General features: G+C 45.6%; 1 protein-coding gene across 1 annotated transcript in view; it reads right to left on the bottom strand.

The window, feature by feature from the left end:
- Nucleotides 1–3,773: 3,773 nt before the first annotated feature.
- The window catches only part of LOC142774430 (PHD finger protein 24-like), a 36,945-nt gene continuing 14,697 nt past the window's right edge, over nucleotides 3,774–26,021 (bottom strand). The window contains exons 3-6 of the mRNA XM_075874785.1: nucleotides 21,760–22,053; nucleotides 14,245–14,384; nucleotides 11,720–11,809; nucleotides 3,774–4,496 (exon numbers count right to left, since the gene is read on the bottom strand). Coding sequence (XP_075730900.1) covers nucleotides 4,286–4,496; nucleotides 11,720–11,809; nucleotides 14,245–14,384; nucleotides 21,760–22,053 — 735 coding nt within the window. The 3' untranslated portion in view covers nucleotides 3,774–4,285. The remainder of the gene's footprint in view (nucleotides 4,497–11,719; nucleotides 11,810–14,244; nucleotides 14,385–21,759; nucleotides 22,054–26,021) is intronic.

The following is a 26,021-nucleotide window of genomic DNA, read 5'->3' as shown; positions in this document are numbered from 1 at the left end:
ATACAACACGAGCATATTTTTCAAAACGACAAACATATTGGCACTTTGCTTGAGTAAGGAAAAACAAACAAGCGTAACACCGTTTGAAGTTTTCGAGGCTAACATGTTGCTTTCTACTAGTTTTGAGCAAGTTCCTAAGGACGTGCTACCCGTAATGAAAGGGGACAGGTTATATTCTATTTTCTGATCGCAAGTGGGAAGAACGAGAACTTGAAAGCATCTGTGTGAAATTCATAAAGAGCAAGGGTATTAGAATGATTATGGCGGGCAGTTCTAGCTGCGGATAGCCTTATGTAGCGAGACTTGCCTGTGTTCAGATGACTGTGTAATAGTTGATACATTAGCTTTGAACGTGCCAATTTCGCCCGGTTTTTCATGGTTAGTATTCCGGCCTTCTTGAGCAATTCTGTAGGCGAATCTGCCCGGTTAAATGCGTTGAAAATGACCCTAAGCGCTTTTCGTTGAACACCTTCGAGCTTGCTGGTAAGTTGTTTTTTTTTTTGTGTGTAGGGGAACCAGACAGTGTTTGCGTAGTCCAGGATGGGGCGGATAAGTGTATTGTAGGCCAGTAACTTGTGTCTGGTGGTGCTTGCTGCAATTGCCTTTTTATAAATAACAATATTTTATGTGTGGATGATGTGATGTAATGAATATGAGCGTCCAAGCGTAGGTCATGTGACAAAATAACACATAGGTACTTACAATTGGCGACTTTAGAAAGTGAGGCTGAAATAATGACGTAATTAAAATCAGATGAATACTTTTTCCTAGTTATGGATAATAGCGCGGACTGTTTTTGTTTATGTGCATTTGCCAATCGTTGCACCAAGCTGAATCTGTTTCTAAGACTATACTTAAAGCGATATTGTCATTGTAAGAGTTTCTTTCTTCGTACAGGATGCAGTCGTCTGCAAATAACCTGCATCCAACATTGACAGATGAAGGCAGATCATTAACAAAAAGTAAGAATGATTCGGCACCGAAATGCAACCTTGCGGTACGCCTGAAGTTTCCGGCACGACTGAACATTAGACGTGGTTTATTTCTACGAACTGCCACCTGTCTGTAAGAAAATCAGTGATCCAGTCAAGAATTTGACCCTTGCGAAGAGTAAGTTGCAGCTTGAAAATAAGCTTGATAGGCGACACCCGATCGAGTGCTTTTGAGAATGGCAGTAGAATAAGATCTATTTGTTTCTGATGATCGATACTTAATGAGACGTCATGGATCATTTCAATCAGTTATGTTACTGTGAACATGTGTTGAAAAGATGGTATTTTGTGCTCTTCAAGGTGTTTCGTTATGTGCTTTAAAATAATGTGTTCGAGCAGTTTACCAACCATGCATGTTAATGAGATGGGTTGGTAATTAAATAGGTGTGCTTTTATTTCCGGATTTATGTATGGGTACATCCAATCTTGGAGGCAGTGGAAAACCACGTGATGTGCAGAATGTTTTCTAAAGGTGTCGAGGCGTGGTGAATACATCGACCGAGAATAAAAACAGAAAGATGATGCCGTTCGTCATCGATATGCCTGATTGATTGATTGATTGAGTGATATGTGGGGTTTAACGTTTCAAAACCACCATATGATTATGAGAGACGCCGTAGTGGAGGACTCCGGAATCATCGAGATGCCTAAAGTGAATGCATAATGGGCCCCGTTAGTTTTTAACAATTATACAGCATATCAAGCGAATGAAGGCACGCACTCAAAGACTTCGCTGTTTCTCTTGGGCACGCCATATTTTGAGGCGAAAGCCTTTAAGGTCTTATACTCGATTCCGTCCGCACGTGTCCTGGCACGATGCAAGCTGTGGAACAGGGACGCATAGCAAGGACGCCGGTCGTGTTGCTCGCGCCTCTTGTAGAGCGCGCGCGTCTTCCTGTAGCTGAGCCACAATCCGCCCACTCGTACAAGAGCCGAGATACATGCATCTAATTCTATTCTGACTGACCCCGTCTCGACAGGCACAGTCTGTCTGTGAACACACTTTGCAATTTACAAAGTGTCCTAGAAGCTTTATTTCATCAATGGCGACCCTCTGCTGGTTCCAAAATGAAATCTCATAGTACTATGCTAAAAAAGGGTGCTTAACAGTGCGAAAATGCCATGAAATATGTTTCTTGTGCAAGTGGTCTCATCTTTGAGGCAAAACTGTTCATGACGTCCTGCCACGTCACAGATATCGTGTGCCTTTATTTTCACTTTCACACCACGCCCATTTTTTCCGACGCCAGGTTTTAGTTGATTGGATATCCGAACATTTTTTCGTTCTAGTATTTTGTCAGTCGATGTGATCCGCCCCAACATAACCTACATTCAGAAGAGTGCGAGGCAATACATAGGTGCTGGGGAAGCAAAAAATACTATGCCAAGGAATCAGTAAAGTTAGCTTTTTCACACAAGTATGCATGCTGCGAAGAAGCACGCGTCCGGTGTCGATGCGAGCACTGGAAACGAAAAAATGCGGTGAATAGAACACTCACTCGAGATATTCCGCAAACTACGAGACGACTTTGTGCGGAGAGGCGAGTAGAAATTTGAAGCAGGGCCGTACTCTGCTCTTCTGGGTAAAACAATGATTAAAGCAATACTAAGTAGCAAGCACATCCTGTGTTTGAATTCCCACTGCTAACATGCAGCGCGCGATGCCCGAAGGGTTTATACGCCATAAAAAGAAAAAAAAAAGTGAAATGCCCATGCGTAGTAGGTATTCTGTGCGTGTATTTATGTGTGTGTGTGCGCGCTTTTTTGCCTGTACTCCATCCATGTGTCTACGTACATTGGTGTGATGGTCAATTGACATAGTAATTACTTGGCGTAATTAGTGGTTATTAGTATATGAGCACTGTGCTGTTTCATTTTTTTCCCCGTAAGATATGTGTTTTTGTAGTCATTCCCAGTATTTGGGGGCAGCGTGGTTGGCGCCATTTCGCGGCAGCACGAATGGCATAACTTAATAGGAAATAGACAAAAAAAAAGCTTAAGCATTCAATGAAGCTAGTTAGCATAAACGACTCTGAGTTATACACCGCAGAGACCCACTGGTAAAAGTTCTCGTAAACTAACTATATCATGCAAAATACCGTGCGATTTCTAGGACAATTGACCACTGCCCTTTAGGAACACATAATGTGCTATTGAAAAAAAAAAGAAAAAAACACACTCTGCGAAGCAACGTACTTCGTAGTACTACACTTATTTTAGCATTAGGTTCAAATGCAGGCTCTGCTGTATAGAACAAAAAGTTCTTTTGGATAACAAGCTTTTTTCGTCAGATATGTTTTTCGTTCGCCCATTTTTCATTCAATTGCGGCAGGTCATCACCGTCTCGTACGAAAGATGGTGCTGCGTAGACATGTCGCCGATTCGTGGTCCTCAGAATAAACTTCATATAGCAATGCACTCGCACATAAAAATAAAAGTGCATGAGCATCATTGACCCTTATTAGGAGTGTACTATAGGGAGGGCATTTGAAATTTCAGTGTGTGCTTAGCATTAAAAATTCGCAAACAAAACAGCATTTGCTCAAGCATGATGAAAAAGGCTACACAATAACGCAACACCTGTTGGAAATATTCAAAAAAATATTTTAAAACGCAACTAAAAAGGACAAAATACCATAACGATGGAGCACAAAAATACCAGTGATCAGCAACAGCAGGAGGAAGTTGATATGTACAGACACCTGAAGTTTTTCTGAATATTTGATCTTTTCATTCTTTGCAATAAACATTTCACTGTACTGGTAGAGCGTGTGACTGAACAGTATGTCGCAATAATAAATTACAGCTTTATTCGAAATATTCGCATTGTCATTGTAAATTCCATTTTTATGGCAGTATTACAGCAAAGAAACGAAAAAGCTAAAAAATTATCTCTATTCATCACCGATCAAAACGAAGCGGCGTAATAACTGCAGTAGTATAATTTACCACAGACGTACAAAACATCACGAAAATATCGTTATAGCACTCCGTTAATATTCTGATTTTCAGTAACCTAAGGTTACCGAAATGCTTCAACCCTTTGAAAGCATATAAACGTAAATCATCCCATATCAATGTTTCGAAGTTTGCCGCGCTATACGCTGAATAATATGGAATCTAACGAACGTCACATGGAATCTAGTACGTCACACATGTGTCGGGCGGTCACTACTAGCTATCTCAATCGACGATCTTGCGTTTCACTGTTTGCGGGCCACCAAAAAAAAAAAACTCCTCGCAGTGTCGCTCGAGACGCGAAATTTAAGACGGTCGCTGGTGCTGCGCCGTCTTCAGTCCTGCTCGTCATCGGACTCGGTGCTCGTCGTTGGCGGACTCTTGTGGGATTCCGAGGAAGCGTCGAACCGGAAGCGCATCGAGCCCAGGAGGCCGACGTGTTCGTCCTCCAGGAAGGCGACGTAGTCGGGACCAGCCCAGGTGTTGGGCCGCGCCGCGATCACGGCAAGCGCCATGACGCACAGGAAGCGGCTCCACGTCACGAACCTGCGTGTAGATCGAGGTCCTGACTAATCGCGGGCGGTGAAGAGTGATTTGATTGATTGATTTGTGGGGTTTAACGTCCCAAAACCACCATATGATTATGAGAGACGCCGTATAGTGGAGGGCTCCGGAAATTTCGACCACCTGGGGTTCTCAACGTGCACCCAAAGCTGAGCACACGGGCCTATGACATTTCCGCCTCCATCGGAAATGCAGCCGCCGCAGCCGGGATTTGAACCCGTGACCTGCGGGTCAGCAGCCGAGTACCTTAGCCACTAGACCACCGTGGCGGGGCGGCTGGTGAAGAGTGTAAACTACAAAGTGACAGCACTTACGCACGATACGCCCCACATAGAAAAAAACACGACACACACAAGTGCTATGGGCTGCTTGATCATTTCGGCTGTCTATACAAGTCCAAGTAATGTAAGCCTTACTGCGAGTGTGCTCACAACGAAATTTTTAAGCAAGTGAACAGTGTTGATAAGGGTGTATCAGATACGCGAAGACTAAGACATGGTACTAAGATGAATGCAGGGACAAAGACGGATTTGTTAACACTTTATAACTTCAATAATAAAATAATTAAAATTTGGGGTTTAACGTACCAAACGTGATTATGAGATACACAGTTGTGGGGGGTTCTTTAACGTGCTCCCAAACCTGAGCACATGGATGTACAGCATTTTCGCCTCTGTCGAAAATGCAACAGCCAGGATTCGATCCCGCGACCTGTGGGTTAGCAGCCGAATACCATAACCATTAAACAACAATGGCGGGACCGTTCGGTAAGTTTCTGGGTCCCCCAGAAAACAATTTAATTCAGTTTTACCGATTGGGAAGTACAATTTACGGCGTCATGGAGACTTTTGCGAGAGCCTCATGTGGCGCCACCAACTGCATTTTTTTTACGAGTTTTCTCGCTTACCAAGTGCCTTGTCACCACAACCGCGGTATTTCCTGGTATCTCCAAAAATTATTTTGCTAATAGGAACTCTTTTTTTTGTTTCTCTTTGAAGGGATAGACGTTTCAGAGTGCTTGACACTTTTAACCACCGATTTTTTTTTATCTACAGGACATACCAGTGTCATAACATTCCCCTATTTGGAATGTCACACACTAGGAGAACGTTCTATGGACGGCTGCTATATAAGTTTGCTGTGTTAAACGACAAATAACTCGAAATTGTCCCAATTTTTTCCTGCGTACTCTGCAATTTTCTCGACATAACTCATAGAAAACATTTAACGACTTTAAAGAACTGATATGCGTTTTAAGGGTTCATAGGCGGTTATACATAGCAGCATAGCTATGGTGTACAGGGAAATAACGCTGCGTCTCCTGTGTTTTACTGTCCCGTCGTTCGCGCTGTTCTTGTGAACTCAACAAGATTGCACTGTTCCTTTGAATATTTGTGCGCAGTCGTCATGACGGATCGTGATTCACGTTGCTCGCATGCTGAACCGAAGGACGCACGTTCTCTCCCGGCTGCGGCTGTCGCACTTTGATGGGAGCGAAATGCTTGAGATCCATGTGGCATATTAGGGAATACCGGATGGTCGAAATTCCCGTAGTCCTTCAATTCGACGTCTCTCAATCATATCTTGGTTTTGGGACGTAAACATAGGCCTACAGCATTTTCGCCTCAATAGAATCATAATTATGAGCCTATTCGTGCTGCACTACTTTAGGCTGTTCAATATTTACAGTCGGCTGATGAGTCCCTAGTGAATATTCCGCTCGCACACCAGCTGACTTGTTCCCAAACAGTGCGCTGGTAAAATATCGAGGTTGGTCATTTTGAAAACAAGTTCATATCGTCCTGTTCTCATCTAAATGGCAAAACAGAGGATATGGGAGCGAAATGGAAATAAGTAAGAACGGAGGTGCACAAAATAGAGGAACGAACAATAAAAAAAGTCACACAATTTTTTACGACCTTGCCTCTCAAATGACTGGAAAGCGAAAGCTACCGCATTTCTTTCTTACTTTTGATTGAATTAATCCTACACTCACTCCTACCTCAGATGCTATCTCTACCCCACACCTGCTCTTGCACTGCCCCCGGAATCAGAGCCATTGTACCTGTACATTGAAGAGTTACTGTCCACGCTACCTTTAGGTAGCATGTACAGTAACAGTAACGCGGTTCGAGATAGATAATAGTGCGCTTCAAGTTGTAAAAGACTATGTCTACTTAGGTCAGGTAATAACCGCGGAGCCGAACCACGAGATTGAAGTAACCAGAAGAATAAGAATGGGGTGGAGCACCTTTGGCAAGCACTCTCAAATTATGACAGGTAGATTGCCACTATCCCTCAAGAGGAAGGTATATAACAGCTGTATCTTGCCGGTACTTAGCTACGGAGCAGAAACCTGGAGACTTACAAAGAGGGTTCAGCTTAAATTGAGGACGACGCAGCGAGCAATGGAAAGGAAAATGGTAGGTGTAACCTTAAGAGACAAGAAGAGAGCAGAGTGGATTAGGGAACAAATGGGGGTTAAGAATATCATAGCTGAAATCAAGAACAAGAAATGGACATGAGCCGGGCATGTAGCGTGTAGACAGGATAACCGCTGGTCGATAAGGGTAACTAACTGGATTCCCAGAGAAGGCAAGTGGTTTAGGGGGAGACAGAAGGTTAGGTGGGCAGATGAGATTAAGAAGTTTGCGGGTATAAATTGGCAGCAGCAAGCTCAAGACCGGGTTAACTGGCGGAACATGGGAGAGGCTTTTGTCCTGTAGTGGACGTAGTCAGGCTGATGATGATGATGATGATGATGATGATGATGATGATGACAGTAACTCTAAATTCCGTTAGGTAGCAGTTCTGTTAGGTACCTTCAGGTAGCATACCTAAAGTAGTAGTAGTAGTAGTAGTAGTAGTATTTTTTTTACAGTAAGCCGGATACAGAACTCACTGCAGGGGCAAAGGGCTAAAGGCGAACAGCCTGACAAAGGCCCTTGTCCCTCCGCAGTCCGTGACAGTGCAAAGCTTAAACAATATATATATTCAATACATTGGTTTCAAGCAACCTGAAATTGTAAACACAAAATTCAAACATAAATAGCATAAGAAGTTTACATAACACATTTTAAGAATTAGAGGTCACTCTCGTTATAATTCACAACTAAACAATATCAATGAAACAACTCAAAACAGACACAAAATGCATGCGGATACAATGAATCCGCTGTATACACTCGTATAATTGACATAGAAGTTTATGAACAATTTAAGCATTTGCAGAGGCATGAGACTCCATTACGTAGTTTCGATAGTGTAGACCGGTGGTTATGAATAAGTTCTTTATTTGTTTCTTGAAAGTCGCACTACTAGCCCTAAAGTTCAATTGATCTGCAATGATATTTAAAACCTGAGGTACCTGGTAAGCAATACTTTGTTTTCCATACTTGGTTCTTGTTCTAGGAGCTCGTTTCTTTTGTTCTCGCATACTGTAGTGTGGTCTTTCGGTGCAACTTTCTTCATATAGCTTAGTCTTTTGTATTAACTGAAGTAATTTAAAATCATATAATTGATCAATTCTGAGTATGGAATGTTTAATGAATAGTGGAGCAGTGCGCAAGTCTTGTAGATTCCCCCTGTAATTTTCAAAGCAGCGCAATATTTTCTTTTGTATAGTTATTAACTTATGGTAATTCCCTTGTGATGTCGTTCTCCAGACTACCATCCCATAACTTACTTTAGAATGGAAGAGTGCATAGTACATACTTATTTTTAACCTCAATGGGATTAAGTGCATTGTTCTAAAAAAACAACCAACTATTCGCACTAATGCGGTGATCAGATGATTTACATGTGTATTCCAGTTTAATTCCTCCTGAAACCATACACCAAGAAACTTTCGTTCCCTAGCACGTGCGATGCAATTTCCTTCGAATTTTACAGCTATGTTACTATTAGGTTTGTTTATAGGTCGGAATATCATATAGGTTGTTTTTTTTTTGCATTCAAGCGCAGTCCATTTTGCCTTAACCAATTTGAAAGATTGCTTAGATAATTATTTACACTGACCTCAAGTGATATTAGATTGTCTGATGAAAAGAAAGTTACTTCATAGACTTACTGTATATGCTACCTAATGTTAGCCCCGCCGCGGTGGTCTAGTGGAAGGTACTCAGCTGCTGACCCGCAGGTAGGCGGGATGCGATGGCTGCACTTTCAATGGAGGCGAAAATACTGCAGGCCTGTCTGCTAACATTGGGGTGCACGTTAAGGAACCCCAGGTTGTCGAAATTTCCGGAGCCCTCCCGGACTACGGCGTCTCTCATAATAGTGTGGTGGTTTTGGGACGTTAAACCTTAGATAACAATCAATCATCAATCAGCTACCAAAAGTTAGTGCGTAGAGTAACGAAAGAATAATTTTATAAGCAACCTTTAAGTTGCATATTCAGGGTTAAAAGAGCAGCATGCCAGCGATATAGTATAGACGCCGGCAAAAACATTTGTTTTTCTAATAAAGAATCTCTATCTCTCTCTCAACGTTACTTGCTTGAGTGACTGTACAGAGGTACTGCATATGCTACCTAAAGGTAGCTTAACTCTACGGGACCTTCCTGCATCTTACAAGGTTTTTGCACAGCGTCCGAGATCAGGCCACCTTTGACCTAGCGACAATCTAATGCGATCACTTCCTCACATGACGCCATGTTATATGATGTAACAGTGACCCCACGATGCCGTAAAAAATTGATAACGTCCTGTGAACTCTCGAAGACGTCGTATATTGACGTCATCGTTTGAAGAATTTTTCGCATCACTCGTGTGGACACCAAGAGTCACTTGACGCGTTTGATAAGGTTTCTACTGCTCACGCCCCCACTCCCCTCCCTCACGCGAAAAATATAGAAAGTTCAATTTAACTTCTTAATCATGTCCAAGCGTCATATCTTTCTTGACAGTTCCATATTGCGGTACGTCATGTGACCACCGCCGTGCGCCGTGTGTAAGAAAGAAGGAAAGCTCAGATCACAGCAGAGAAGAATAAATAAAGAAAGGAAAACAGAGGCAAACGTTAAATGCGCAAACCAGCAAAATAGAAAGACGTCATGGTGTTTCCGGCTCGCCTGCTGCGTTTAAAATACGCCATTTGTATGCCGCCCTTCCGGGCCCGTAGGTGTATATATTTAAGATGGCGAACGTTTTCAAACCTGCTTTAGCGTAGGATGGGCGGGGCAGTTTTGAAGAGAGAGTGGTGTGCCCGCAACGGAGCTCAGGAAGAAGGGTGTTTGAAACAACTCGCAAGCTGGCGCGCGCCACTCGAGAGTTCCTGCCCTGAGCCGGCCCTTAGCGTTTCTCTCTCACCATGTGCTGAGAGAGAACCGGGAGCGAAGCTCCTGTTGCGGTTCGTGGTGCGGCCGGCACGCTTTGTTGAGCCTCCGTCGTGGTGGCGAGAAGACCAGTTAGCAGCTGTGCTCAAGTGAGCGGCAAGCCTTAACTGTTCCTAGGAACTCTTGCGTGCGATGGCAGTCTGCGTACGTGAGACTCGGGCTTTAGTGAGCTCGACTCAGGAAAAAAAAAGAGTGAAAAACGTAGAACGACGTTACGTGTGCAAACGGAAACTTGGGAGGCCTTAGGACAGAAACCTTTACTGCAGAAGGTCTCAAGACAAAAAGGTGCCCAGAAAATCAGACGCCATCTGTTGTTTGGGAAGGAGATGCCATTAGGAGGAGCGGATCCTGAAGTGAAGCTTAGGAAAACCAGAAGCGTAGTAGGTGTGCGAACACCCAACCAAGGTATATGCTCTTTGATGTATAGGTTATTACCGAAGGAGAAACTATATGGGCCAGAGTTAATTAATTTGTTGGCGCTGTACGGAGCCTCTGTAGATCTTATACATAGACCTAACGCACTACATGAATTGAACGCTTTACTGACCATTATATGCGTCATTCTACACATTGAAGGAGATGCGGAACAGCGAAAAAAAAAGAACTAGGTCTATATGCGCGTTTCTCTCTTCACTGGAAAAATGAAGGTTATGTTACCTTCTTATTAATAGATATCCTCGCTTCCTTGCGATTGCAATGTGGCAGGCTTTAGCTTGTCAAAAATTAAAAAAAGTGCGAGTAGTGGTATGCTATAAAATGTAACCTATGGTTGCTGAAAAAAAAACTATACTATGAGTAACCATGTGCTACACCCAGGCAATGTGGATGCGTAGCAGTTAGTAGTAGCCATTGTAGTCGTCGTAGTAGTAATATAATTGTGGAAGCTTAATGTCCCAAAACCACCATATGGTTTTGAGAGGTCCCATAGTGGAGGGCTGTGGAAATTCTGACCATCTGGTGTTTTTTAACGTGTACTCAAATACTAGCACACATGCCTACAGCATTTTCGCCTCAATCGAAAATGTGGCCGCCGTGGCCGGGGTTCCATCCCGTGACCTATAAGTCAGCATCCGAGTGTTTAAGGCACTAGACCACCGTGGAGGTGGTGGCGGGGGCCGTGGTGGTGGCGGTCGTCGTATTGGTGGTAAGGAAGGAAGGAAGTGAGAAAGGAAGGAATAAATCAGTGAACGGGGGCTTTTTTTTCATTTTCACGGAGTTGCTTGTAAAACTTTCCTTGTCGCTGGTCAGGCTTTTTGGGCTTGTTTACATTTATTCTGCAAATATATTTATTTCAATTATCACCACCTTTACCGCAAGCGTGATTGACAACCATCTTGAGTAGTTTAGTGTCGAAGTGAAACGTACGTTGGGGAAATAAGCAAGTTACGTTAATCATGAATTGGCAAACGCGCATTCAACCGAGTGGATACTACCTCGGAGGTGATGTTAAAAAGTAAATACACGCTTTCGTTCATGATTGCGCATATTTTAGTAGTTAGAACTAAAGTGATTTTTTCAACTCCTGGCTGTATTTGATAATTTCGTTTAAAACTAAATATTTTCCAGAAGAGGAAAATATGTTAAAAATTTGCTTCTTTTGGAACTCTTCGCAAAAGTTGCGCTGGTTATGTGGGGATTATTTGCTTGATAGCTGGGTAGCCTCTGGCAAATCCAGCATGGAGACACTGACGAAAATTATTTCGGAGGCCAGTCACATCTGTGTAGCTCAGGAACATGCTCATAAAAAAAAACAGAATGAAATGAAAGAATCCACGTGCTACTCATTTGAGGTCCGCGAGTGGCATGTTTATGAGTTCTGCTTTGAGACTCACTATACGAACGAGTGAAGGTCACCAATAAGTTCACTCACCTATCGACGTCACCCAGGTGCCGGTCTGGATCCGGATGGTCACTGACGGCGCGAATACGATCCACGAGAAATTCCACGCTGGTTGTCAGACTGCGCCCACAGAATTACAATTTTAAGCTTAATATACCAGTCAACGAAATTAACTGGCATAGCATTAAACGCGTACCTCAATGACAGGCCTCAATGACGCGCGTCGCATCTATATATGGGAGGAGAATGGCGTGAACGGGGGGTCAGCTGAGTTCTTTTCTCGGAGTCGTTTCTGTAGTGGCATGAATGCGAAGCGCCAGTGGAATGGAAACGGGACCGTGTCGGTTCAAAGCAGAATAGTTATACTAATTGCGCCCATTTCCGCCTACTTTTTTGTCCATGTTTTCTTTGCACAGAATTTTGTTTATAGGCCAACTCCGGCGATATTTCGAGGTCCATAGATCTCAGTGAAATTTGCTGGGTACGTTTCTTCGCACGTTCCCGGCATTTATGCCAAGTTACAGGCTTGACAGATGCCTGATTGTTTGTCAATGAATAATAAATATTGACCCGAAACGCTCACCGGGCTTGCCAGAATTATTGGCAACGCTGTCTCCGTGACGCCACGTTTGGCATGTCAACGGAAGTGACGCAGCCTATGGCATCGCTCCTTTGGCCGCTACAGCGTTTATTGGGCTGGCCACAAGGCAACGCCGGCGGTGTTTGGCACAGAGAAGCTTCCTCCCTTCCTCTGTGGTGTTTTGCCGGCGCTTCGCTGGTCTGGCTTTGACAGTTTTCATACTCTGCCCTGGAGGGACCATTACACGAATTCCGGTTCTTACCAAATAGTACGTCGTACGTCGGCAGTGTGTCCGTCTGAGTTTTGGTTTCGGTATTGCACCTTCTTTGCTTCCCGGTATTCCAGCTATTAGGCTCGTGAAAAGAGCGTTTCAGGATTATATAATTACCATTACCCTGACACGGTAGAAAATTCGCCGGAATCGGTCTTAAGTGATGCTATCTATGGTACGTACTGAAACCGCGATGTGACTTAGAGGTACGCCGTTGCGGAGGGCCCCGGAAATGTCGATTATTTACCAGTCTTTAACTTGCCCTGAGATCGTGCAATAAGTGGGCCTCTACCATTTCGACTCCATCGAAATTCAACCAGCGCAGTCAAGGTCGAACCCGCGACCTTCGGTTCTGCAGCTGGGAACCGTAACCGCAACACCACAGCGGCAGACGTTAAACGCAGGCTTCGCATCGGTGTTCACTATTTCGGCTATCTTACGGACCGGTTCCGGTGTCACTATACCGAGCTGCTAACCTCACCGTTTCATACTTTTAACAACTAAACGAAAAGTGCACCGGTAGGCTCGTAGGTAGTAAAATGGCGTGTGGCTGGTGCGTTACGAGAGAAATGCGGCGCTGTTGGTAAGATATGAGGTAATATTTAGCGCAATGAAACAGGAGGACGAGAAGGGAGGACGCAACACGCGAGCCAACTTTCAACAAAATCATTTTGTTGAGAGTTAGCGCACGTGTTGTGTCCTGCACGTACTTGCGTTTTATTGCACTGAATATTACCTTATTGGTGTATTACACATCGCCTGGCTTTTTTTTTTCACTTTAATGCCACAACAATAAAAAACATGGCTGATCAGCCTATATTGAAATGTGTGTAACATGAAAGTGAGACGTGTCCTTAAAGAGGTAGTTGAGCGTTTATTGTGTGCGCATTGTTTCAGCAACAGCAAGAAATTGTAAAGTCACGTTAAGAACGGCACGTAGCTCGAAACTTGCAGCGCACACCTTAAGAAGGAAGCACGTACAAAGTTAGCATACACAGGACAAATGCGTACTAACAACTACAGCTCGACACTTGAAGCGTGCTGTTCAAACAGAAAAAAGGACGCATGAAACCAGCGCACAAGTACACACAGGACAAGCGTGAACAACTGCCACAGTTATTTCTGCGTCGTGTGTGTGCAGCCCGCTCCTTTCGTTAAGATGGCCGCGGCAGCGAGAGAAGTGACCTTCGTCCTCTCCTGAATTGTGAGTTCGGTAAGCGCGCTTGCAGGAGAGATCACGCTGCGTGGAGGTGGCGCTTCGTGGAGGTTACGACCTTTACAGCGCGCCCAACGTGAGCCCGTCGAGTCGCGCCATCTGGTCGCTGGAAACGAAAACGCGCTAAAGTATCAAAGCCCTGAGGACCACCAAACGGTGTATAGTGCATATGAATAGCTTGCAGTTAGCCATGGAAGAAGGAAATATCCTCCATGCAGTTAGCCTTCCCGCCAACACACGCTTCACCACGCGCTTAAAATCGAAAGGCTGATGGTTCAATTGCGCGTGATAGGTAACTTTTCTTTTAGTTTTTTTTTCAATTTGTTAATATATATTTTACAGTGTCATTTCCATGACGCAAGTACGTCAGCGGAGCCATGGTGGAGCCCCGCATAGGAGATTTTCGTGTTTAAAAAAAACGAAAACGCTTTCTTAGCAGTCCACAATGGCGACGCCCATCAGTCGAAAGTAGAATCACCCATACTAACGCCATGTGGTCTCGCCACTCGTGCACCACGCGCCGGGCGTCGGCCACGCTGATGGCGCCCCCGTTGTGCGTGTCGCGAAGTGCAAACTCCTCCTTCAGCAGGCGCACCTCCGAGGGTTTGAGCATCGACACCAGCTCCTTCTGCGCAGAGCAGTTCCTTACAACTCACATGCGCCCGCACTTGCCAATCAATGGCCGTAGGCGTCCAATAATTAGGCTTATACATACTGAGCTTTATAACTTAGTTCCGAGTAATCCTGGAAGATGACAGAGGCATTAAGAAAAAATTGGCAACCACGTGGACCCGTTCGCAGCACAAAGCTACAGGAAAATCTTCGTGTATTTTTTCTAGAGAAGACTTCCTTGTTAGAAAACAATTGTCTTTCTCCGAATGTCAAATGTAAGACGAAGGCGGTTGCGGTAGCAGTTGAGCTAACGTCCTGGTTAGCTTGCTTCCTCGTTAGCTCAAATGATAGAACGAACCACCTTAGATAGAACCAGACCTGGTCAGTGTCGTGGTAATAAGCGCGCACAGGCTTTCCCTTCAAGGGGGGGGGGTGTAAGGTTTGTCGCAGTGACCCCCTTTCCTTATCATGTCAACGTATGGTGGTGACCTTGCGCCCCCCTCTCTATATTGTCAATGTAGGGGGCTGACTTTGCGCGCCTCTCTCCAAGATTCCCCCCCCCCCTCCTCGTGCACGCCTGCAGTGGGTTCGTGATACAAGGGTGCCGTGATAGTATCTTAGTGATACTTTTGTGTATCTATATCGATGTATATTTGATGATGCATTTGTATCCTAGTAATGAAATACTTTTGAAGTGTGTCCATTGTATCATGATAATGCGCAACACTCTGGCATCTGGTTACAGTTTTGTTGCAAATTAGATGAAAGTTATCAAAGGGGAAGGATAATTTTTGTATTGAGCCAAGCGAAGGCGGCTGCCGGTCGTTGACACGACAATGGCGGCTTAGAGTTTTTCAGGTGCACAGAATGGCACATATGTGGCAAAAACGCCTGATGCCATTAACAAAAAAATCGCGGAAGCAGTGCTTTTCGCCTCTTTTGATGACAGTCGCTGTCTCGTATAACCGCTGCAGCACCCCCAATTTTCCGTTCGGTACCTATTGTCGACCCGACAAGGAGATGTTGTGGAACTTTCCGCCATATGGAATTCAACCGTTATAACAAATACACGGGCCTGTCTCATTCGGTAGGCAGACTTCCCTCTTTGGTGAATGTTGTGCTAATTCCAAATGAACCATGCTTCGATGAAATCTGATTTGAGAATCTGCTAGTGCAAGCAAACTTAAACAGCACCCTCCGTTGCAAAATACGTGTTGTGCGTGTAAGTCACTGAATTCACTGGCGGTCGTTACTGGTGCGATTGATGCAAGTTCAAATGCAGTGCAACATTATTCATAATGATATACTGTACTCTATAAATACCACCGGGAAGCAGCAGCATCCTGTAAATAAAAATTATACTCCAGTATCTCTATTCCGGAATACCTTCTCGTCTTTCTGCAAATGCATTTGCGCAGTATCTGTTACGTGCAAGAAAAATGTATTTCAGTATCTGTTCTCCATGCTACCAGCACGTGTACTTCGATATCTGTATTCCGGAATACTGTTCAGGGTATTTATGCCGAGCACTGCCTCCAACGCTCCTAAACTTTCTTTCAGTTCGAGCACTGCTCTTGAGAGGCGCAATGAGAAGTGGTCCATTCCTGTAGCCACTCGCGAAGTGGAACGCCAAGAAAACAAAGCCTCGATGGCCACCACATGGCAGGAAACTCAATACGAAGGCTACACACTTCTCTTGTAAGGCCAACGCTCCCGAACCACTGCTACTGCAAATTTCAAGTTATTCGCTGTTCTTCGTGTGTCACATTCTAATATGTTGCTGTCGCAGTACTTGCTTCGCTCTTGCTGCGAAATTTGCTTTGTTCTTTCTGTTTTGCTTTTTTGTGATGCGGCGACCAGTTGCTTCAGAGGCTGGTCAATAACGTTCCACAGCGCAGAAGCACATTTTCTTGATTTCGAGCTTCCGTATATAGGTATACTTGTCGCACCCTCGTGGGAATTTGAGACTTGTGCGCGATGTGCCGCTGTACCATAAAGTTCGCTTAGATGTGGTCCAAGAATTTAGGGCTCCTACCGGCAGATCCGCGCTGAGCTGTGACAAGAGCAGGAGCTTACCATCTTAAGGCGCCGCTGGTTCTACTTTTCCGAAGGGCTCGAAATGGACACAATAGCATGAGAAGTGAGTAGCAACGGCAGCTTGCTGAAAGGCGAATTGCAGGTTTACAGGTTTACACACACTCTCGTGTATATATATATATATATATATATATATATATATATATATATATATATATATATATATATATATATATATATATATATATATATATATATATATATATATATATAGAGAGAGAGAGAGAGAGAGAGAGAGAGGCTCAAGACGAGATGCACCTCGTGCCGTTATATGCAAATGCCGCGGGCTGTTTCACCCCGACGTTCCGTGGCGCGTCTAAGTGCGCGTCAGCTGCTCGCGTCAGGAGCTAGAGCGTGCGCTGTCTTTGCTCTTCGGTCCCTACAAATCCTGCTTTTTTGTCTATTGTATTTTTCGTTAAAGCTCGCTCGTCTCGTTCGGAGAGTGCGCGTTCTCGCCTTTGCCTTTAGAGCCGCGTCAGCTTTTACCGCCAAGACGTCCGCTACACGCGACGTTTTCTGCTCTTTTTTCTGGACGCGTCTCTTCATGACGCCTTTTTTTCTTGGGATACCGTGAAAGTGAAAGCAAGGGTTTCTTTTTCGCAGCAAATTGTCTGTTTAGTCGTAGCCGCATCTAAAGATTGAGAGCCGGACCAGGTGTCTCCGAGTGAAATCCGTAACAGTGCTATCATTCACCTGTGGGCAAAGCATAAGACAAGCCAAACGGCGCAGCGGCATCAAGTTCGCTCATAAACAGCAAGGTCGCTTTACCTCCACCGCGGTGGTAGTAGTTGCGTTACTCTGCTGTACTGATGACAAAAATCATAGGGTGCGATGCAGGCCATGGCAGGCGCATTTTCGACGCACACGAAACTGTTGCTATATATATATATACACACACACAGAGGCCTTCGTACTTAGATTCAGATGCACATTAATGGTGCAGGCGGGCCGAATTCGGACTTATCATGGAGTCGGACGACTAATCCGCCGATGATTCGCGTGCTGGCGCATTTACGTGATGGACAGGAGTCTTAGCAGACAACAGCATCACTGAGCCGCAGCACTCTGACCGTATACCGTGGGCGCTCGCTTGCTCCCAGTACCCGCAGATTGGTCTGAGAGTATTCAGCGACATTGTGTCCGACAAAAAAGCGAAGCTCGCTTCTGATCAGTATTGTCGACAAGAGCAAATTCTTTCGGGGAAACGGTGTTCCTGGCTGAATGGCTGTGTGGGAAGACAAATCTGCTTTGCAGAGAGCTGCTGTGGATTGGCCTCGCTGCTGTCGCGCGAAAGGCCCCGCGTACAAAGGGAGGATACAGTGATGCGTCCATATATCTTGGCAGTTCTCGTCTTGTGCGGATAACAGGCACTGACAATGCATATTGCACGGCTAGCACATGCTTTCCGTCTCTTGGTTCACGTACTAACCCAAGTTCAGCGTTCAGACACGGCCCGTACTCTGAGAGAACCTCTTGCTGCGACAGCGCCACTCTGTCTCCCGTAAAGAATCTCTCGCGTGCAATGATTAAAGTTACCACACCCGTTATTCTGCAATCCACAAATTGACGCGCATGAAAGCGATAGACATCTAAAAGGCCGTCCGGTCTGAGCAAACGGTCCTAGAAACAAACTGAACCAAGTGCCAGCAAGCGAAGAACTGAGGTCTGCAGCGAAGACAGCCGTACGGCTATAGAGCAGAAAAAAGGTAAGCTGGTCGCCAAACACTGCTGGTTTGGTTTCTAAAGCCGCAGCTTAACTCCGGCGAAATTACACAGTGTAAAACAAGTTGGCAGTATCCGTGCCGAGCTCCGCGGACTAGGCGCGGATAAGGAGAATTGCGGCTTTGAGGTCACGTGACTACCCGTCCACCCTTTCATATCCGCATTCTCTCTGAATGTGGCACAAAGAACTCCAATTGGTCGAAATATCGGGAGTCGTCTACTACAGCGTGCCTCATCAGCCTATCGCGGCTTTGGCACCTAAAGCCCCAGCCATTATCATTATTAAGACTACTTTACGTGGCAGTGTGTATTTATATTCGCTTTTTGCCGACATTGTAAGGCCAGTGAATGTTACGAAAATTCTCGGAGGGTGCTTGTTTTGGCCCAATTGGCTCGATAAACACTATAGTATATGTGTACGTAGGGGATGTAGCTCAATGATATAAGCAGAAATTTCAACCATGAAAATAAAGAGGACGAAATTTGCGGCTTTTTCAAACTGTAACGTAATAATTACGGCACGAATTGTAATGAACTAAAGTAGACGAATAAGTAAAGTGCTTGAGTCAACAATCTTTAACAATGCTTTAACATTGAGCTACGACAGAGGGTGTTCCCTCGTTAACTTTGCTGGTTATTCATATGCATTCAAATCTATGGTAGTGTAAGACCAGAGGCATTCGTAGCCAAGGCGGCGAGTGCGGAGTGCTCTTTGGCAGAGGGCGTTAGATGGCACATGACCATTGCATGTGGTAGCCGCTGGCCCACAAAACTTCGCATGGTATATACCCAAGGCATCAAGTAAGCCGGGATGACGAGCTCGATGTCTCTAAAGAAACGAAGAAAACGAGTCCTTTGAATATTGCTTTCGTTCTTATTAGTGGGATATGCGAGTTCGCGAAGAGAACATAACGGTAAGACATCTGTAGTTTAAGGAGACGATTTCTTCATCGAAGCATAAATTTTTTCATCAGAATGGAACGAAAAGGAAAAACGAAGAAAATGGTATTTTTGACCAAAACCAAAACGTAATCAAAACGTTGTCTGTGAATTAGTTCCGGAGAGAAAGCGAGATAATTTTAATTGTTTTTCGGATCTCCGATAGTTGCTACATCTCCGATAGTTTCTGCAGCGACTCCAGGTGCTCACAAGAAAACCGCCAGCGGTTCGATTGAGATGATATAAATTATTTTCATTGATTACTCTAGCAGATGACTTGTCCTTATATCACGTGCAAACTTACTCTCTGGTATCCTATGTATCCAGTAGAACTCGTTGAGTTGAGCCATAACCTCGCAGTTTTTAAGTTTCCAGGCACAGTCAGAAATCTTGGGTTCTGGTCATCAAGAAACGGACTGGGAGCCGCCCAGCGGGGAGAATAACGTCATGAACAGCTATGGCAAAAAATAAGTCAATCCGCACCGAACGCGCAGCGCACACACAGCGATAGCTGGATGAGTAGTTCGTTATAAACTCTTAGGACAAATACTACAAGCGCACTTTAAACAATAGCGCATCCAGTGCGCCATTACTCGTTACTATGCGTAGAATCGAAGTACCCACTAAACATCTATAAGACGTTATGCTCACTTTGTTGATGCTGCGGTTCATGACGATGGCGAATTATGGCTGAACCATTCGTAGGAGATTAGAAGCGTTAAACGGCGCATCCTTTGCGCAGTTCGCGTGGCGTGACGCCTGGCTGTTACCTCACTCTATCTCTCTATGTTGCATATTGCCACGTGCCATGCCGTTCTGCGCAGCTGCCACTATAGAGCGACAGCCGTCGCGTCATTTAGATAGGCTAGAGCGGACTGCGATTAACTTCCGATGGGTCCATCGTATCAGACAGTGCAGTATCTGATGATAGGTGTGCGCATGTTCTGTGTTGTCTTCTCAGCGCTTAAGTAACTGGCAGCGCGTAAGCTGTGGGTTGTTCTTTGGTGGAACGGCAGCTGTGCATGGGCACGCCGCTCCGATCCTGTTAGTGTTCCTTTTATGTCCTATGCGAGAGGCACAAGTACGCCTCCTTACTAATAAAACTTGTCTGCCGCACCCTCGTCTTCTGTGGATTCCAGTGACGACGACGCACGTGACAATATACTAACGCACATAGACGTTTTATTGAAAAAATATATAAATGAAACATGTGAGAGGCAACCCTAGTCCGGGTTACCTATGACGATCTCGGCGACCTCCCGGGCCCCTTGAAATAAAGCCTGCTGGAACTCGGGAGGCCCGTCGCAGAGGACATCGTTCCACAGCTCTTTGGTGTGAATAGGGTGTAGCATGATGGAAAGAGGAGGAAATAATTTTAAAGCACACCCCACCGTCGTATGGGGAGCTGCCACATCCCGCGCAACAGGAGTCTGCTAAGCGGTCAGGGTGGAAGTTATACAGAGACAGGAGGTTGAGGAAAGTGTGCATATGGAGTTGGCGGAGTGCCACCTCTTCCTCTGGTGAGAACGACGCTGGCGGTGGGTGCATTTTGCGTCTAGCGCTGCTGTTGTACGTTGATATGCCTCTATATGTGAGTGGAGGGCCCACTTGATCTGGATTCTCAGCCTAGCCATGCCGGCAGCTCAGTGGGCAAGTTCCGGAGCGACCGCGTCAGCGCGACCATTACCTGGCAGGGAAGCGTGACCAGGAGTCCAGAGGAAGTGGATACCTTGAGGCTGGATGTGTCTGCGTTTGGTGTCTTGTGTAGGATGTGGTGAGCCGCCTTGGAGAAGCCGTGCCTCTTTAGGAAATCTCGGCAGACTTGCTTTGAGTCTGTTAGAATATACACCTGTCCATAAACGTGAAGAGCGCGTCGTACAGCAAGCGCGACACCGAGGACTTCACCGTCTACAGGTGTAGAACTCCGCAAAGAGGCGGCCGTAAATTCCTTGCCCAACAAGGAGACTTTGTAGCGTCGTTTTGCGAAGTCGTTTGAAACGCCAGCGTAGCTTTGCGGTGAAATAGTCGACAGCCATGTCAAAGACCCAGGCTCATATCCGACTCATTAAAGATGTTCTTTTTTTAAGTTGGTGTAACAGCAATTACGGATACTGGCGGTGGAAAGGGGTAGTGATTCATAAATATTAATAATTAGAGGACAAGTGAGCGCCGCAACTGTTTGCATCAAAGTGTGACATCTCGGCAGTAGCTCACAAGGGAACGGATAAGGAGGCACTAAAAAGACAATGAAGAAGTAAAGATTGAGAGGAAATCAAAAAATTGGGAAAATATTAGAGAAGTCCATCGACGAGACCCCGATCGGTGAGCGGTCATCGAAGAGAGAACATCGTGGATGAGACAAGCATTAGGCACGAATTGATTGATTGATTGATTGATTTGTGGGGTTTAACGTCCCAAAAGCACGCTATGATTATGAGAGACGCCGTAGTGGAAGGCTCCGGAAATTTCGACCACCTGGAGTTCTTTAACGTGCACCCAAACCTGAGCACACGGGCCACGATTAGGCACGAATCTGCCGAGCGTCTTTCTCCAGCGGCCGCGGGAGACAATGGCGTAACGAAAACCACCTGTTCTGTTCATCTCATAAAAGCCTTGGCTGTAAAGTATCTTACGTCGGTGTGTCGCTGTCTGAGGAGCTGTAGCGCGAAGCGGGTGAGCACCTGTGCCCACGAGATGCAACCGTCGTGGTCGCGGTCGAAGCGTGCGAAGTCCTCCCGCAGCAGCGCCACCACCCCTGGCGGCAGCGAGCCGCGATCGTCCCGCGCACCCGCGTACAGCCGCTCGTGCAGCTCCACGAAACTGGGCCAGGTGAGCACGTCGGCCGCCATGCGGCGCTCGGAGTCCATGCCGACGGCATCGAGGGCACTGTGCAGTTCGGTGTCGCTCAGCAGCAGCTCCAGCGTCTCCTGCACAGCCGCGGTTCACGAGTGACTCGCTTTAGTTTGTATTCCCACTCTTTTATAAAGTGTTTGTGACAGCAGCTTGAAGCAGCTTGCGTACTATCAGCGTTTAATGAAACCCGAACAACAGCAAGCCTTTGCGATAGTGTAGTGCGTGCATGCCGTCCAGTTATCACTATTGAAAGGCGCGCGCATCCTGTTTGGCAGCTTTCCGCATATATGCGTGCCCGTTCGTAGTGATAAGTGGATGACGCGAACTATAGTATCGCGAAGGCTTGTCGCTGTACAAGTTTCATTTGACGCTCATGGTACGTATGCTTTCGCGTTCCTTTGTATTCGCGTTGGGTGCGACCTGGACTACAGGGGAACGCAAGATCGTTCGTACGCAAGTCATTAGGGGCCCTGTCACTAAAGCTCTTTTATGAGGTGAACGTGAACGAGTTTCGAGCAAACCACCTTCAAGAAAAACCGGCAGGCCTGCGCGAAAAACGGAGCGCAGTCACAGGGAAAGCTGGAAGTGTGCCTTTCCCATTGGAAACCCCCTGGGGCCACTCATTCAAGCACGTTTGCAAGATATCCACTACTTTATTAATTGATTCGGTGGCTGACGACGACGAAGAATTATAGCTGAACCCTTTCTAATGCGTTGGAAGCTATCAGCAACCCACTGGCTACGCAATATGGATAGTGTGACGCCTTGTTGTCATTTTACTCTTCTAACACGCTATTTCGCGTATGTTAACGTGGTGCCTTCCCAACATAACGCATTATTAGGATTTCTGCATGCAAGAGTTTCCGAGAACCAGCATAACTATGTAGTATACTGAGTTGCCAGGAAAATAAAGGTCGGTTCATCTCGGGGACGTCCCCGAAAACGTCCCGACTGCCACTACACTTCTTTCTTCCGCAGATTGTTTGAAGTCGAGACAAGCTGGGGGGAGGCCAAAACAATGAATATCACATCCGAAAAGATTGGATGAAGACCATTTTCTAAAAGTCTAGGATATGAACATTCCTTCTCGCAAGGAACAAATGAACGTCGGCGAAAAGCTTGTTCTGTGTCGGATCTGCAGTAATCGATGTTTTCGCATGATTTTACATGCACACAAACACGCGGAGGTCATTTCGACTTCAGAACAGAAGGTTGCGTGTTCGAATCATGTCTGGGTCACCGCTTGTAGCGAGAGGCAGACAGACGCGATTAATCCAAAAACACGACCTTTTATTTAGTAAATGCATTTCTCTATGCGGCACCATTGATGAGACGCAAGTTACCAGTTAACGCCTGCGTGCTTAGAAAAAGTAAGTAAGCATTTAGAGTACTAGACTCTACTATGGGAGAGCATAAAGCCTTTCTGTGGGCCTCACACTTGATGAGGCCCTATCGACAAAAATTGCGCCGTGTGTTTATAAAAATGTTTTAACGACTCAAGGGGGCTCTGAAACACTTTCAACTAACCATGGAATTAATTCACTGGAAGAGCTTATTGCCTCACGCCGCACAAATTTCAAGAATCCGTCCAGTGCAAGTAAAGTTACAGAGGTTTGTCGCATGCTGCAATTGCATTTTCTCTTTTCTAGTCCCGACGAAAGCGCTGGAAGCTAAGCAGGGAGAGATGGCAGGGCCACAGAAAAGCGTCACGCACGCCTCGCGACCTTGAACTCTTTTTTTTTCTTCGAATGCGCGGCTTTGTCAGTGTGATCGTGCGCGCACGCGTGAACAAGTACCGGCCTAACGCGGCGATCTGTGTAACAAGCGAGCGAGCCATGTTCAAATCAGCCAATGGCTGCTGGATGGGTCGTTCGCGTGTGATTTTTGGACATATAACGTGGTTTGTCAAGAGAACAGAAAAGAATTTCCATCTGACTTTAATGATTTATTGTGAATTCCAGGACGCGTGCTGGCTATAATATTTGGCTCGCGTGTTGTCGGGAGCGTCTACTGCATGGTGATCGGCAGCGTTTTGTGACCATGCTGAAAAAGTGTTGCAGGGCCCTTTTAAAATACTTCTTACTCTACCACGGGAGAGTATTAAACCGTCCCTCTGGCTGACGTCAGCCATTACAGGATCAGCAGCGAACGAGTGCCCACCCAATATCTCTGTAATTACAGTCCTGTAGGGGCCGTAACTAGCCGTACTGTTATTTGTTGTAGGGTGCCTTTGCGTTCCTGGTTGCAGTTTGAAATACACAAATTCTCTGGCAAATTTTTCGAGAGGCAGCATCACTAAGTTGAACCAGCACTAGCAATTTCACTGATAATATATATAGCTAACTTTGCAATTAACCTATCACTTGAATTAACGCACCGCGCACACCAACTCAGCCAGTCAAATCACACCATTAGCAAAAACAGAGGCATATATTGTTTTCCAAAACCTGACTATATAGTGTTCAGTCGCTGTGCGAGTGATTGTGGGCTGACTTTCAGGATTGGTCAATCGCTTACTTAGAAACAATGCTAACGATATATACTCTGTTTCATGCATCAGGTGCAACGCTGTGGAGGCTATGCGAGAAGTTCAGTCAGCAACGTGTGTGACTACGCGCCTCTCGTGGTTGGCTTTCATCGTTGTGGACGCTCGTGCGAGGCAAGCACGAACGCGCTCGCACAACGTTGCGAAGGGCGACAAATAAAACATCAAGAGGTGAGAACAAAAAGACGCAAAGTACCAAAGCATGTTTATTTTACAATAATGTTAAGTAATGAAGTTTTCAACATGGGCAAGAGAGATGGAAGGACACAACACTCGCTAATTATGGTGAAAGGATCAATCACCAACTAACCCATTTATTTATTATTAATACCAAAGATCACGTGAATGTTGCGTAATTGGGTATGGTTTGGGAATGCTTATTTGTTATTTCGTCTTTATTGTTCTTATTGAATGAAGGAGAAGCGTTGCCTTCAAAGAGTGGTGGGACGCTAATGGTGGGTTATTTCCCACTACTGATGAAAGCTACCGTTGCTTCCATCGCGTCTACTCGAGTTAAGCAAAGCATCAAGTCAAGGGAAAGCCAAGTAAAGACGCCCTTGACTGAATCCCGAACGTGCGCTTCGCCGCTTATATACACACCGTTTGCATTTGAGGGAGAGGAGTACGGGGGAGAGGTACACACCCCTACTGCGCATGCATGACTTGCTGAATGCCCTGTGGTGTCTTCTACTTTATTGGCTCCTGGAACGACGGCTTTGCGGATGCCTTCCTGGGCCGGTACGAGCCGCGAGCATGCGGCATGAGACGCGAGACAGGAGCATGCGCAGTGCGAGTGTAGACGGCGCATCCGGCGCCGAAGCGCGACATCGAAGTGACCAAGGAGGATTAAAAAAAATTGCTGGAGTGGAAGCTCCCGCAATGCCTTGCCAGCAGAAGTGAAGCCATCTTTTGCCACTGCCAAGATGGCGAAAACATGCTCTTTTCTGATAGTGCCCACTTAGAGATCAAGTGCTTTGATATGTTAGTGCAAATTCTATGATAGTTTTATATTAAAAGGCAGTTGTTCCCGACGAGATAACACACAGAAACGAAAATGGGTGACTGAATTTCCCAAGTACTTTGCCTCCAATCAGAGGCTCACGAAGGAAAACTAGTAACACTAAGACGCACTCGGAGCCTATGTGTCCCGAAAAAGTTTCCACGTTCCAGTCATTGGGCGTTCGAGAGAAACGCTCCGTTATTAATCGCTGAACGGTGATACTTTATCATGCCCCTAGTAAGATGGCCGCCGCAGCCTCCATCTTGCCAGAGGCACGGCTTTACTCCTAGGCAATGGTTTCCACTCCAGCAATTTCTTTAATCCTCCTTGGAAGTGACTAGGAAACGCTCCACATTTAAAACCATCATGGTGTAAAGACACTACCATACGACGTCAGTGCGATATAACTTGAAAGGTCACCACATAACACCGTCACTTGCTCAAAAACGAACTGATCACGTTGGCAGTGCAAAACTACGTTAGTTGAAAAAGATTTC

Source organism: Rhipicephalus microplus, chromosome 10 (assembly GCF_043290135.1).
Source record: "Rhipicephalus microplus isolate Deutch F79 chromosome 10, USDA_Rmic, whole genome shotgun sequence".
Classification (NCBI taxonomy): Eukaryota; Metazoa; Arthropoda; class Arachnida; order Ixodida; family Ixodidae; genus Rhipicephalus; species Rhipicephalus microplus.
This window is presented reverse-complemented; position numbering and strand designations above follow the sequence as displayed.